Here is an 11,603-nt window from a genome sequence, read left to right as displayed (position 1 = left end):
GACCAGTGCCCACCTGGTGCGCCGGGGACACTACGTGCTACGCTGCTCCAGGTCTCATTCAACTTCTGAGCCCCTCCTCAGCCCTGGAAGTTGTGACGAAACTGTGGCAGTGCCACTGCCTTCTGCATCTCACCCAGCAAAGGCACCGGAACCTCTCTGGCGTGAGAAGCCTTCTGGACTTTGGGCTACTTAAGTCAGGCCTAATGAAGCTGGGCGGCAGCAGGCTGGTTAATCATTCTGCCTTGGCCAACTGTGGGGGTGGCTCAGAGGGTGGCATTGCCAGGCGTCTCGAGAGGCCCCACAAAGCAGCCCTGGCCCACGCCACTCAAGATTCGCACGCCCCATCCCACAAGGGAGTCTGGCGCAAATCTCCTCCCTCGGAATGTGCAGTGCAGGCGCTGGGGATTCGGAAGGCCTTGCAGTGGCTGCTCAGTTGTGCTGCTTCCGAGGACAGCGCACTGAGTTTGCCAAAAGGCTTTGAAGTGCCACACCTCCCACTGGACTGGGATTTGCTGCCTGATGTTAAAAGAAGAGCCTGGCTGGATCAGGCCAAAGGCCCACCCAGTCTGGCTTCCTGCATCTCAGGGAGCGCACAAGACCTTACGCCCATGAAGAGCAGCTCCCCATGTGTTTGAACAGAGACACGGCCCCCTCCGTGGCAGTCCGGGGTGTGCATTCAGTGTGGCTGGGCAAGGCTTCCTCTGCGGTGCTCTTCCGTCCTGAAAGGGGGCCTCGGGGAGGCTCAGACCCCACAGGTTCTGTGGGGATGAGAAGCGGAAACCTTGCAACACACCGAAGCAGAAAAGGAGGTGGAAAACAAGCCATGCAACAGGGTAGCAGCCGTGGGGGGGGGGGGGGAGAGCAGGTAACCCTGCCCTGGAGATGTGGGGAGCCGAGAGCAGCCTCCCAGCACCGGTGGCCTCGCCTGTGGCCAGAGGCTGGCTTCCCCTCTCCCTCCCAGGTCTCGGAAGGGCTCAGCTGAGTGCAGGAGCTGCCCAGGGCCAGGAGCTTCGGCCACAGACCCCAGGGGTCTGCCAGCCTGCGCCTGTCCCGCTGGGACACCAGGATGATGTCTCTCAACCGAATGCGTCCTGAGGAGCCCCAGGAGGGAGGTGGGCCCCCACCCCTTAGCTCCTCATTGGGGCCAGACTCTGGGGACACGCAGATGGGGCAGAGCAGCGGCTTCTGGAAAGCCTCGAGGCAGGGGCTGCCAGCGGGCCCCACCCCTCCCTCCTGCGCTGGGGGTCTTCCCTTTGTCTGTCCGGAATCTTCCCCATCGCTTGCACTGGCTTCGCTGCCCCCTCCCCAATTCCTTCCCACTGTGCGTGATTTCAGTTGGGCTAAAGACAAGAGTCCGGCTGCCCCCCATCCAAAGCCCCCTCCCACACCCACAGGAAGCGAGCGGCACGGGGGGGTGAGCTGCACCGGGGAAACGGTGCGGGCCGGAGGGCCGGCGCTGCCCTCTGCTGGGCGGCTCGTGCCGTGGCCCCGATCCGGAGCTCCTGCGCGCCGCTCTCCCGCAGCCTGGCGTGCGAGGAGCCCCATCGGCCTTGCGCCAAGCCCCGTCACTGGCGGGGGCTACTGCGCTGCGGGGATTACGGGCTGGAGCGGGAGGGCAGCGACTCTCGATCCGCCCTCGCAAGGCAGCCGCCGCCCCTTCTCCGCGCTCCGGGCTGGTGGTCCGGAGTCAGAGCCCCACCAGTGGCGTAGCCAAAGGGGCGGCAAAGCACCAAGTCTCGCAGGGAGCCTCCCCGCCGCGTGCAAGCCGTAGGGCTGCGCTTTGCTAGGGGAGGCTCCCTGCAAGACTTGGTGCTTTGCCCCCCCTCTGGCTACGCCACCGCACCCCAGCAGGAGCGCTGCGCTCTGCCCTGCCCAGCTCTGCAGCCCCGCCCCGAGCCCCAGCGCTGCTTTCTCTCTGCACAGCTCAGCAAGAAATACGGGCCCGTCTACACCATCCACCTGGGCTCGCTGCCCTGCGTGGTCCTCTGCGGCTACCAAGCCGTGAAGGAGGCCTTGGTGGACCAGGCGGACGACTTCAGCGACCGCGGGGACTTCCCGGTCTTCCACCGCTTCACCCGGGGCAATGGTAAGAGGGGCCGCCCCAGACCGTGGCCCTGTCGGCGGAGGTGGAATGACAAGGAGGCCCGTGGGGCAGGAGGGTCCAGGGGCGGGCAGCCGGGCAGTCTGGGTTGCGAAAACACAGAAGTGGGTCCTGCGGCCGCTTTTCTGGAGGCAGAAGGCGGTGGAGGGCCAGGTGAGCCAAAGGGCCCGTGGCCGGAGAAGCCCCACTGCTGATCCAGGCGCACAGAGGCGGGTTTGGGTGTCCCTACAGTGTGGGCAGGAGACTCTTTGACTGGGGCGCAGTCAGAGTTCAAGATGTAGATGGCGGCTGTGCAGGAGAGTGTGCCTGTGGACCTGCTCTGCCCCCCTCCCGGCCATGGCCTTTAACAGTACCCAGAGAGGAAGAGTCTGCACAAGGGCCCTGAAGCAGAATCAAAACGAAGGTTCCCCTCTAGCAGCGCCTCCTCCAGGGCCAAGAGCCTTCTGTGACACCCACTCAGGAGCCAGAGCCAACCTCCATTCAAAAACGAAGGCTTGCAGGCCTGGCCCATTTTATGGCTTCCTGGCACTAATCCTGCCAGGGGATTAGCGAGTCATTCCCATCAGCTTCTGTTTCCACAAGAAGGCTGTAAATATGTATCCCTGTCGTTAGTTTTTGATTAATCAGAAAAGAGCCATCAGAAATATAATACCAGGAAATGAATAATTAAAAGGGCTCACCTGCACGCACGGGGCAATTCAGGGAGGCGATTCAAGGGGCAACTATTCACTAATCCCCCAGCTGAGATCAACAGGAAGTACGTAAAGGCACAGGAGCCCTGGAAAACTGCTTCATTATCGGTCATGCTGATGCTGCGATTCTTAAGAAGCAAGTGAATGAAAGAGCAAAGGCAGAGAAACGGGCTGGTGTGGAAAGAAAGAAGGTGCCTCTTCCCCTCTCCCTCACAGTCACTCGTGACAAGCTTTCTCCTCTGCCTCCTGCAGGCATCGCCTTCTCCAATGGGGAAAAATGGAAGGTGCTGCGCCGTTTTGCACTTCACACGTTGAAGAACTTCGGAATGGGTACCAAGAGCATCGAGAAGCGGATCCAGGAGGAAGCCCAGTGCCTAGTCCAGGAGTTCCACAAGACTGGCGGTCTGTACTGCCACATCCTTCCCCACATATCAGGGAGGGGGCAGCCCTTGGGTCGCTGCTGAGGGGTCCTGGGCTGGCCCTGGGGAGGGCGTCCCAGTGCCCAAGAGGGCCAGAGGCTGAACGGGACAGGGATTCTGGGCAGGCAGTGGGAGGCCAGCTGCAAAGGACAGCACTGACAGGCAGCCTCCTGCCAGCGTTTGCAGCCGGCCTCCCATACAGGCGGGAGTGAGGAAGGCAAAAAGGAGCCTCTCCTCAAGCACTGTGCTGTTGCTGCCGTCACAACTCCAGGCACTTGCCCTGCACAGCCCAAGAGCCCTAGGAGGGGCACAGAGGCCGGAAGAGCATGAGACTCAAGGGGAGCCAGTGGTACATGCCTGATCTTGGAAGCTAAGCAGGGTCAGGCCTGGTTAGTACTTGGATGGGAGACCGCCTGGGAATACTGGGTGCTGTAGACTTATACCATGATCTCGGAAGCTAAGCAGGGCCAGGCCTGGTTAGTACTTGGATGGGAGACCGCCTGGGAATACTGGGTGCTGTAGGCTTATACCATGATCTCGGAAGCTAAGCAGGGCCAGGCCTGGTTAGAACTTGGATGGGAGACCGCCTGGGAATACTGGGTGCTGTAGGCTTATATCATGATCTCGGAAGCTAAGCAGGGCCAGGCCTGGTTAGTACTTGGATGGGAGACCGCCTGGGAATACTGGGTGCTGTAGGCTTATACCATGATCTCGGAAGCTAAGCAGGGCCAGGCCTGGTTAGTACTTGGATGGGAGACCGCCCGGGAATACTGGGTGCTGTAGGCTTATACCATGATCTCAGAAGCTAAGCAGGGTCAGGCCTGGTTAGTACTTGGATGGGAGACCGCCTGGGAATACTGGGTGCTGTAGGCTTATACCTACATTTTCTCTGGAATATAGCTCAGAGTAGTGCTGCACCCAGCGTTCCATCTGCTGCGCCCGATCCTGGATGACCTCGCCTGTTGCAGACTTCAGAGGGGCAATTTTCTTCTGTGTTGGACCTAGGGCCTGCTTGATACCATCATACATCCCCTTGATGTTGCCCGTGTCAGCTGCTATCTGTATCTCGGAACAGAGCTGGAGCCAGTAGTCGTTAGCACATCTCCTGGCAGTCTGTTGGACTTTGCTGCGAGCAGTTCGGAGGACCTGCAGGTTGCGCTCACTGGGACAGGCCTTGTATGCTGCTTGAGCTCTCCTCTTTTCCTCAATGACTGGTGTCAACTCCTCAGAGTGGGCTTCAAACCAGTCTGCCGCCTTGTTGGTCTTCTTGCTGAATATGGACAAGGCGGTGTTGTAAACGGTATTCTTGAAATGTTCCCATCTGTTGGATGCGTTTGCGTCGGCCGGGCCTGGAAGAGATTCCTCAAGCGCTCGTGCAAATTCCTCCACTTTTCTCTGATCCCGGGTCTTGCTGGTATCAATGCGAGGTCTTCCTTCCTTTTTCGTGTGATACAGTCGCTTTGTTTGCAGTTTCACTCTGCTGCACACCAGGGAGTGGTCAGTGTCGCAGGCAGCACCATGATAACTGCGTGTGATCTTGATGCTGGGAAGGCTGGAGCGTCTGGTGAGGATCAGGTCGAGCTGGTGCCAGTGCTTTGATCTTGGATGTCTCCAAGAGACTCTATGTTGGGGCTTTGTGTTGAAGAACGTGTTGCTGACAGGGATTGTCACTCTCGGATTGGCCTTTTCAGCCACACTAGACGCTGTGCCAGAACCACCTTTCAGAGTGCGATACCATAGTCTTTCGAGACTGAAGGTTGCCAATACAAAAAAGGCTTATACCATGATCTCGGAAGCTAAGCAGGGCCAGGCCTGGTTAGAACTTGGATGGGAGACCGCCTGGGAATACTGGGTGCTGTAGGCTTATACCATGATCTCGGAAGCTAAGCAGGGCCAGGCCTGGTTAGTACTTGGATGGGAGACCGCCTGGGAATACTGGGTGCTGTAGGCTTATACCATGATCTCGGAAGCTAAGCAGGGCCAGGCCTGGTTAGTACTTGGATGGGAGACCGCCTGGGAATACCGGGTGCTGTAGGCTTATACCATAGTCTTTCGAGACTGAAGGTTGCCAGGCAACCTAGCCCACAGCAGGCCCACCCACTCCAGCAGCCTCCTTCCTACAGTGGCCAAGTGGGTGCCTCCACAAACAGGAGAGCCTGAAGGCAGCTTCCCAGAAGCTGGTACTCTGAGGTAGACTGTCCCCTACACATGGCAATTCCACAGAGCCATCAAGACTCCCAGGTGTGGGAAAACTCCTCCCTCCTCCTCCACTGTGTCTTTGACTAATCTGCTTTGAAAGCCACCTGAGCACATGGCACTTGCCACATCTTGTAGCAGTGAGTACCACACGTGCTTTTGGCTCCTCCCCATGTGGTCACTGCCTGCTCTCTCTGGCCCGGGCTTTGTGGGCCGCTTATCAGGGGCCCACTCCCTCCCCTGCCCCCTTCACCCCTCCCTCTACCTCCTCCTCTCCACAGGGGCTCCTTTCAACCCCATCAACCTCGTTTGCCGTGCAGTCTCCAATGTCATCTGTGCGGTGGTCTTTGGCCAGCGTTATGACTATGAAGATGCCGACTTCCTCCGCCTCCTGGACCACTTCAACGAGAACTTCAAGATCATGAGCTCCATCTGGGGCGAGGCAAGAAGGGGGGTTGTGAGGGGAGATGGGGAAATCGAAAGTCAAGGTCTGATTGTGTGTCTGCGGGCGGGATAAAGCACTTTGCATGCAGCAAGGAGGGCCAGCTGGGGGGCCTTTGCCTGGGGGGTGGCTGGAGAGCCCCCTGTTCTGATGGCCTCCTGGGAACGTCTCCCTCCCTCGGCCAAATGTTCCCCTGTTCAAATCAGGATGCCTCCTTGCCAGTGAGAACAGATGGCAGCTTCTGTGCAATAAAGCAGGCTGCAAGGTTGGACTGGCAGTCTGAGTAATCAAAACTTTAGCTGAGGCCCAGAAAATGAACCGGTGAGCCCTTCCTTGTAAGGCTATTTTGGTGTCGTTGAACATAATAGATTCTCTTTTGCTTTGCTTTGTGAATACATTAATCAGGTGAGTTTCTCAGGAATGTGCAGAGAAACATTATTATTTTGTTCACCGCAGCTCTAACCCGCAGTGCTCATTCTAAGCCCACAGCGGCTCCTGTCGTGCGTACAAAGCAACTGTCATCATCAGACTAAACACACTCATTAAAAACCACAGGCCTGACTGCGGGCGCAAAGAATGAAAACGGGAACACTGACTGGGAAGAAGGCCCCAGAGAGCGTTAGCTTTGGCCAAGTTCTTTCACCTTCCACTGTGCCTGAAGTCCGATTTTTGGCCAAACGCACTGCACTTGGGCACCACTGGTGAATCATTGAGCTTCTACCCCATTAATTAGTCAACCAAGAAGGTTTCCACTGCTGAGCAGCCTGGCTGATGGTGCTGTTCATCATCAAAGAGTCCAGGCAGGGTGGCAGCCTAAGGGATGAGTGCAGCCCATCCTGGCTGAACCCCCTTAACCCTTTGCTCCCCTCTTCCAGCTCTACAACATTTTCCCCCGCCTCATGGACATCCTGCCGGGGCCCCATCACCAGATCTTCCGCAACTTTGAGAAACTGCGGCAGTTCATTGCCGAGCGTATCAGATGGCACCAACATCACTTGGACCCCCAGGACCCCCGGGACTTCATCGACTGCTTCCTCATCCGCATGGAACAGGTGCCTGCAAAGCCGCCAGGCCCCACGTTTCAACCCAGACAGCCAGCTTGGCTGACAGAACCAGGGGCCCTCCTGCTGTCCTTCCTGCAGATGCATTTGGATGCATTGCCTCCCCTTGTCTCAAGGTGGTCAACAGACCTTTTTGCATCAAGAGACCAAGATTATAGCCAAGGCTGCAACATGCATCCAATTAATCAAGTGTCTCGATTCACTGAGCAGCCAAACTTAAGTTGCCCTTAACTCTCATCCCCTGCAGGAAAAGCAAGACCCACTGAGCCACTTCCACACAGAGACACTGGTGATGAGCACCCACAATCTGTTCTTTGGCGGCACTGAGACCACCAGCACCACCCTCCGCTACAGCTTCCTCATCCTCATGAAATACCCAGAGGTGGCAGGTGAGGGGCAGGTGGCCAGGGGGACATGCACAAGGCAGGGGCAGTCTCTGCAGGCACCCACACCTTCCTCTTTCTGTAATTCAAGGCCAGCACGGTCTCCCCTGCGGGGAAGAGGGTTGGCTGCGCCCTGGCCCTCCACTGCAAGCCGCTGTGCTGCTCACAATGGGAAGGTAGGGGCTTGGTGGAAGGGGTGGGCCGTTTGGGGCCTTGGAACCGGAGTCCTGAGCAAGCCTGGCTCAGCCCCCAGCACCAGCCTGGCCCCAGGAAGGTCCTCAAGCGACAAACCAGGCTTGTGTGGACACGGCTGCCTCCCTGCAGCTCAAGTCTACGAGGAGATTGACCATGTGATTGGACCTGAGCGCCCCCCTTGCCTGGCCGACCGCAAGTCCATGCCCTACACGGACGCCGTCATCTATGAGATCCAGCGGTTCATCACCATCTTGCCTATGGGGTTGCCTCGCGCTGTGACCCGGGACACCCCCTTCAGAGGCTTCCTGCTCCCTAAGGTGCAAAGCCCCACCACCACCAGAGTGGCCTTCACAAGCACGGTGGGCCATTGCCGTGCTGTTCCTTTTCCTTTCAAAGTTCTGAGTGCAAATCCTCCCCACAGGGCACCAACGTGATCCCACTCCTGAGTTCAGTGCACGGAGACCCCACGCAGTTCAAGGACCCTGCATCCTTCAACCCAGCCAACTTCCTGGATGAGGAGAAGGCCTTCAAAAGCAGCGAGGCATTCATGCCATTTGCTCCAGGTATGGAAGCAGGGCACTCTTACTATGCCCCTTTGCACGCCCAACAGTGCAAGGACAGGGAGAGGGTTAAGGTCCAGGAAGAGAGATTTCTGTTGGTGACACTCCTAAAGCGAATGACCAACATAGGGCAGGAGCAGGGAAACAGGCCAGGAGGAGACTCTGGAGGCAACTGGGTCACCCCAAGCGTTCCCCGTGACTGCTTGCATGTGGTCATTCACTTAATGCAGACCCAGTGAAGTCTACAACTGGCACCAGGGCTGGCGATCTATCAAAAACTGAAGGAGCAGCTTGGCACAGAGTTAGGTCTTGGGGCCCCCTCACCCTCCCACCATTAATGCCTCCGTCTCCAGAGCCGCCGGGCCAAACAGGCATGCAGCCAGGCTTTGGATTAAAGCGCAGCGAGAGCCGCTGAAACCTCCTGCAAGACACTCAGAACTCCCCCCCCCCACACACACACACACTGAGCTCGGTTTTGTGGCTGTCAGAGCCCAGTGGCCACCTTGGCCAGCAGCTGAGGCCATGACAGGCACCAGGGGAGTGTGACCGGGCAAGTGCCAGGAGCAGGACAAGGCAAGTGGAAGCCCAGGCCCACTGCCTCACCCCACTACTGACCAGCCCCCCCTCCAGTGGGGCCAGGGCCACTGTTCTGCTCCAGCCGAATGGAGGAAGGAGTGGGGGGGGCATGATGGCCCCAGGAAAGGGAGAGGTGGCTTCCCACTCTAGTGCCACGTGCAGGTATAGGATGAAGGCTGGCTGGATTACCCAACCATGCAGGAATGACAGTTTGTACATGCTCAGGAGTTCTCTTTCCTGTTCCAACCATTCTTCAAAGCTGAGCCTTAGCAGCAAAAGCAGGTTCTCCGGGCCTGGATTACAAACAAACTCCTTTGGTCCCCCGCCTGCAGGGAAGCGGATCTGCCTGGGAGCTGGCCTGGCCCGCATGGAGATCTTCCTCTTCCTCGCCACGATCCTTCAGCGCTTCGCCTTCCAGCCTCTGGTCCCCCCTGCGGAGATCGACCTGACTCCCCTGTGCACAGGTCTGGGCAACGTCCCTCGGCCCTTTGAGTTCAGAGTCCTCCCTCGCTAGCTCTGGAGGGGCACAGGGAGCCCCCCAGCCTGATTGCTCAGGCCCCTCCCACACTCAGTGAAGACTCACAAGAAGATGCTGGGCTGCATCTGCTGCCTTTTGCAGGGATGAGGAGCTGCACCTATTCCACTCTCATGCAGTTTCACGACTGTGAGGACTAGTAACTTGCTTTTTTAAAAAAGGACACCTTTGTTGGAAAATTCTATTTTGGGCCCTTCTGTGCTTTTCTAGACACACTAGACACTGCACACACACACTGTGCTTGCTTCAACTCCACGAGAAGGCACGTCTCTCGTTCTGTAAAGACCCCAGGGGGTCCTGCATTCCCACTCCCCCAATGTCATTTTCAGTATGGAAATGGAAGCTCACCTCCAAAGAGCCTCCATGCTGAGTGCAGGCTGACAAGTGGCAGCAAAACAATTGTGCAATCAAACTTTCAGGTACAACAAAGTATCTAACTAGATGCAACAAGGGACAATCCCATAATCAGATCTTCCCTCCTCTCTTTCTTTGACTAAAAGCTGCCACAGGAAGAGAGGGTGGTTTGGGACCACTCTGCTTCTTGGAAAAGAGACAAGCCTCCTTCACCAAGTGGCAGGTAGTTCCACCAGCTGCATGGAGAAGACCAGCACCTTGCTCTTCTCCTTATGGGAATTTATTGTTTGGGGTCCAGCGTGCCCCCCTCTTCAGGACTCAATATGGCCAATCTGTTCTCCAGTTTTGACCAAACACACAAAGTAGCATTGATTCATTTTTCATATATAAATTTGCACTTAATAAACGCAATCGCTCTGAAGCCAAAAAAACCGACTTTGGTGTAAAGCTGTGGCATGGATGCGAGACAAGGGGGAATCCCTCCTCTAAGGGATGCTTGGCCCCTGCAGCCATTAGAAAGACTCTTTTCAATTTCAGGGGCTGCTTGATCAGGGGCCTCTATTACTTCAGAGACCATTCTGCAAGTCTCCCTCATTCACTTGCTGCTGCAAACCAGTGATGTCTGATTTCCTCTTCCTCCTCCAGAACCACTTTGCCCCCAGGCTCTCCTGGGGATTGCACACTGGAAGGGGTGGGGAGCTCTGAGCTACCAAGGTTTGGTGCAGGGCACTTGGCAGCCTAAGAGGCAGCTACAGGCAGGTCCAGTGGGGGCAGGGAACTGTAACAACCCTTTCCTCTTGACAGCCTTCATCCCACTCCTTGTGGTATCCCAGAATACACGATGAAGGGCATTCAGACTTATCTGTTGCCGCCCTCCAAGCCCTTAGCCCTAAACCCTGCTCTGTAGTCACTCCAGCTTTGAGGGAAAGGCTCTCTGTACATGCTCAGAAGAACTCTTATACTATTTCATTACACAGGGCTAGCATTTTAAAGAGACAGACTCTGGGGCTCTGTGCTAAAGGGTTGTGCCCTCCCTCCAACCCATTAAAAACCCCAACCAACCAAGGAGGAAGGTGCAAAGGAGGGAAGCAACCATCCCATCCCCGGTCCTGCTGCAGAAAGAGGCCGGAACTTCCTCCACCATCACCACCAACAGCAGCTCAGGAGCACCATCAAGTGGGCATTTTTCTCATGGCTTTTCCTTGCCTGGCCAAGTCTCACAGGCCTGTTCCAGGAACCTGGCCTTGGAAGAACCCCCAGATCCAGCCCAGCCTCCTGCCCCTGGAGGCCTTTCCCGTGCCTGTTCTTGGGTCAGGCATCCAGAATTACAATGCGCACTCTTGGTACAAAGATGTACCATGGAGATGCAGGAACACCACACAAGTCTCCCTTTCAGCACAGTGTGCTCATTCACACAGCTGGGCTATTTGCAAGCCCCTCCCAGCTTCTAGCTCCAGGAGCCCAGGGAGGGGGGAGGGATCCCTGGTACGCAGGAACACACACCCAATGTTCCTCTTGCAGTTTTGAGTGCACAGGCTCCCTTCAGCTCAGATCTGCATGTGCCCTTCAGGCTGGAGCGCCCCCCACCCCTTGCACCAGATACAGAGCCTCAGGAGTCCAGGGCTGCAAACAAACCCCCCCGCCCCCCCCACTGCAGGGCAGGTACATATTTCAATTGCATCCTCTGCGCAACCAGGATGATAAAGACCACAGTGTGCCGTCACCCCCCACCCCATTTTTATGCATGCTTTTCGCAGGAAGGGGGTTTTAACTCAGATTCTTAACTTTAAAGGCACAAGGACAGGGTGGGGCAATTACTCCAGATTAATTAACCTAGAGAAGGGGGAACTTAGCTGTGGCTGTGTGGCCTCCCCCCAAAAACATTCCAACCTCTGCTGGGTCAGGGCAAGGAAGCCACAAGGGGGAGGCAAAGACCCCATTTGCTGCTGCTGCCTCCCAACACTCTGTGCCAGGGACCAGCCCCTCTTGACCACAGAGGGGCCACAAGACCATCAATCGGGCACAAGAGGACCCTTCCAGCTCTCCCCCTCCTCTGGCTAGACAGACAGACAGACCAGGCTGTGCACAT

At 57.0% G+C, this 11,603-nt stretch overlaps 1 protein-coding gene across 1 annotated transcript; it reads left to right on the top strand.

Moving 5' to 3' along the window:
• Window positions 1-3,050: 3,050 nt before the first annotated feature.
• On the top strand, window positions 3,051-9,377 carry LOC136661269 (cytochrome P450 2F2-like). The gene is made up of 7 exons (XM_066638387.1): window positions 3,051-3,195; window positions 5,690-5,850; window positions 6,726-6,902; window positions 7,159-7,300; window positions 7,619-7,806; window positions 7,911-8,052; window positions 8,958-9,377. The coding sequence occupies exons 1-7, from the start codon at window positions 3,120-3,122 to the stop codon at window positions 9,137-9,139; spliced, it is 1,068 nt and encodes a 355-aa protein (XP_066494484.1). The 5' UTR covers window positions 3,051-3,119; the 3' UTR covers window positions 9,140-9,377.
• Window positions 9,378-11,603: the final 2,226 nt, after the last annotated feature.

This window comes from Tiliqua scincoides, chromosome 10, assembly GCF_035046505.1.
Source record: "Tiliqua scincoides isolate rTilSci1 chromosome 10, rTilSci1.hap2, whole genome shotgun sequence".
NCBI classification, from domain to species: Eukaryota; Metazoa; Chordata; class Lepidosauria; order Squamata; family Scincidae; genus Tiliqua; species Tiliqua scincoides.
The sequence above is the reverse complement of the archived record's forward strand: the minus strand, read 5'-3'. Positions and strand labels throughout refer to the sequence as shown.

Excerpts from the sequence above, each read along its gene's own strand:
- LOC136661269 (XM_066638387.1), top strand. The coding sequence starts at position 3,120 with ATGGGTACCAAGAGCATCGAGAAGCGGATCCAGGAGGAAGCCCAGTGC. Across the intron at positions 3,196-5,689 it reads GGAGTTCCACAAGACTGGCG|GGGCTCCTTTCAACCCCATC; the intron begins GTCTGTACTGCC and ends TCCTCTCCACAG. Across the intron at positions 6,903-7,158 it reads TCCTCATCCGCATGGAACAG|GAAAAGCAAGACCCACTGAG; the intron begins GTGCCTGCAAAG and ends CATCCCCTGCAG.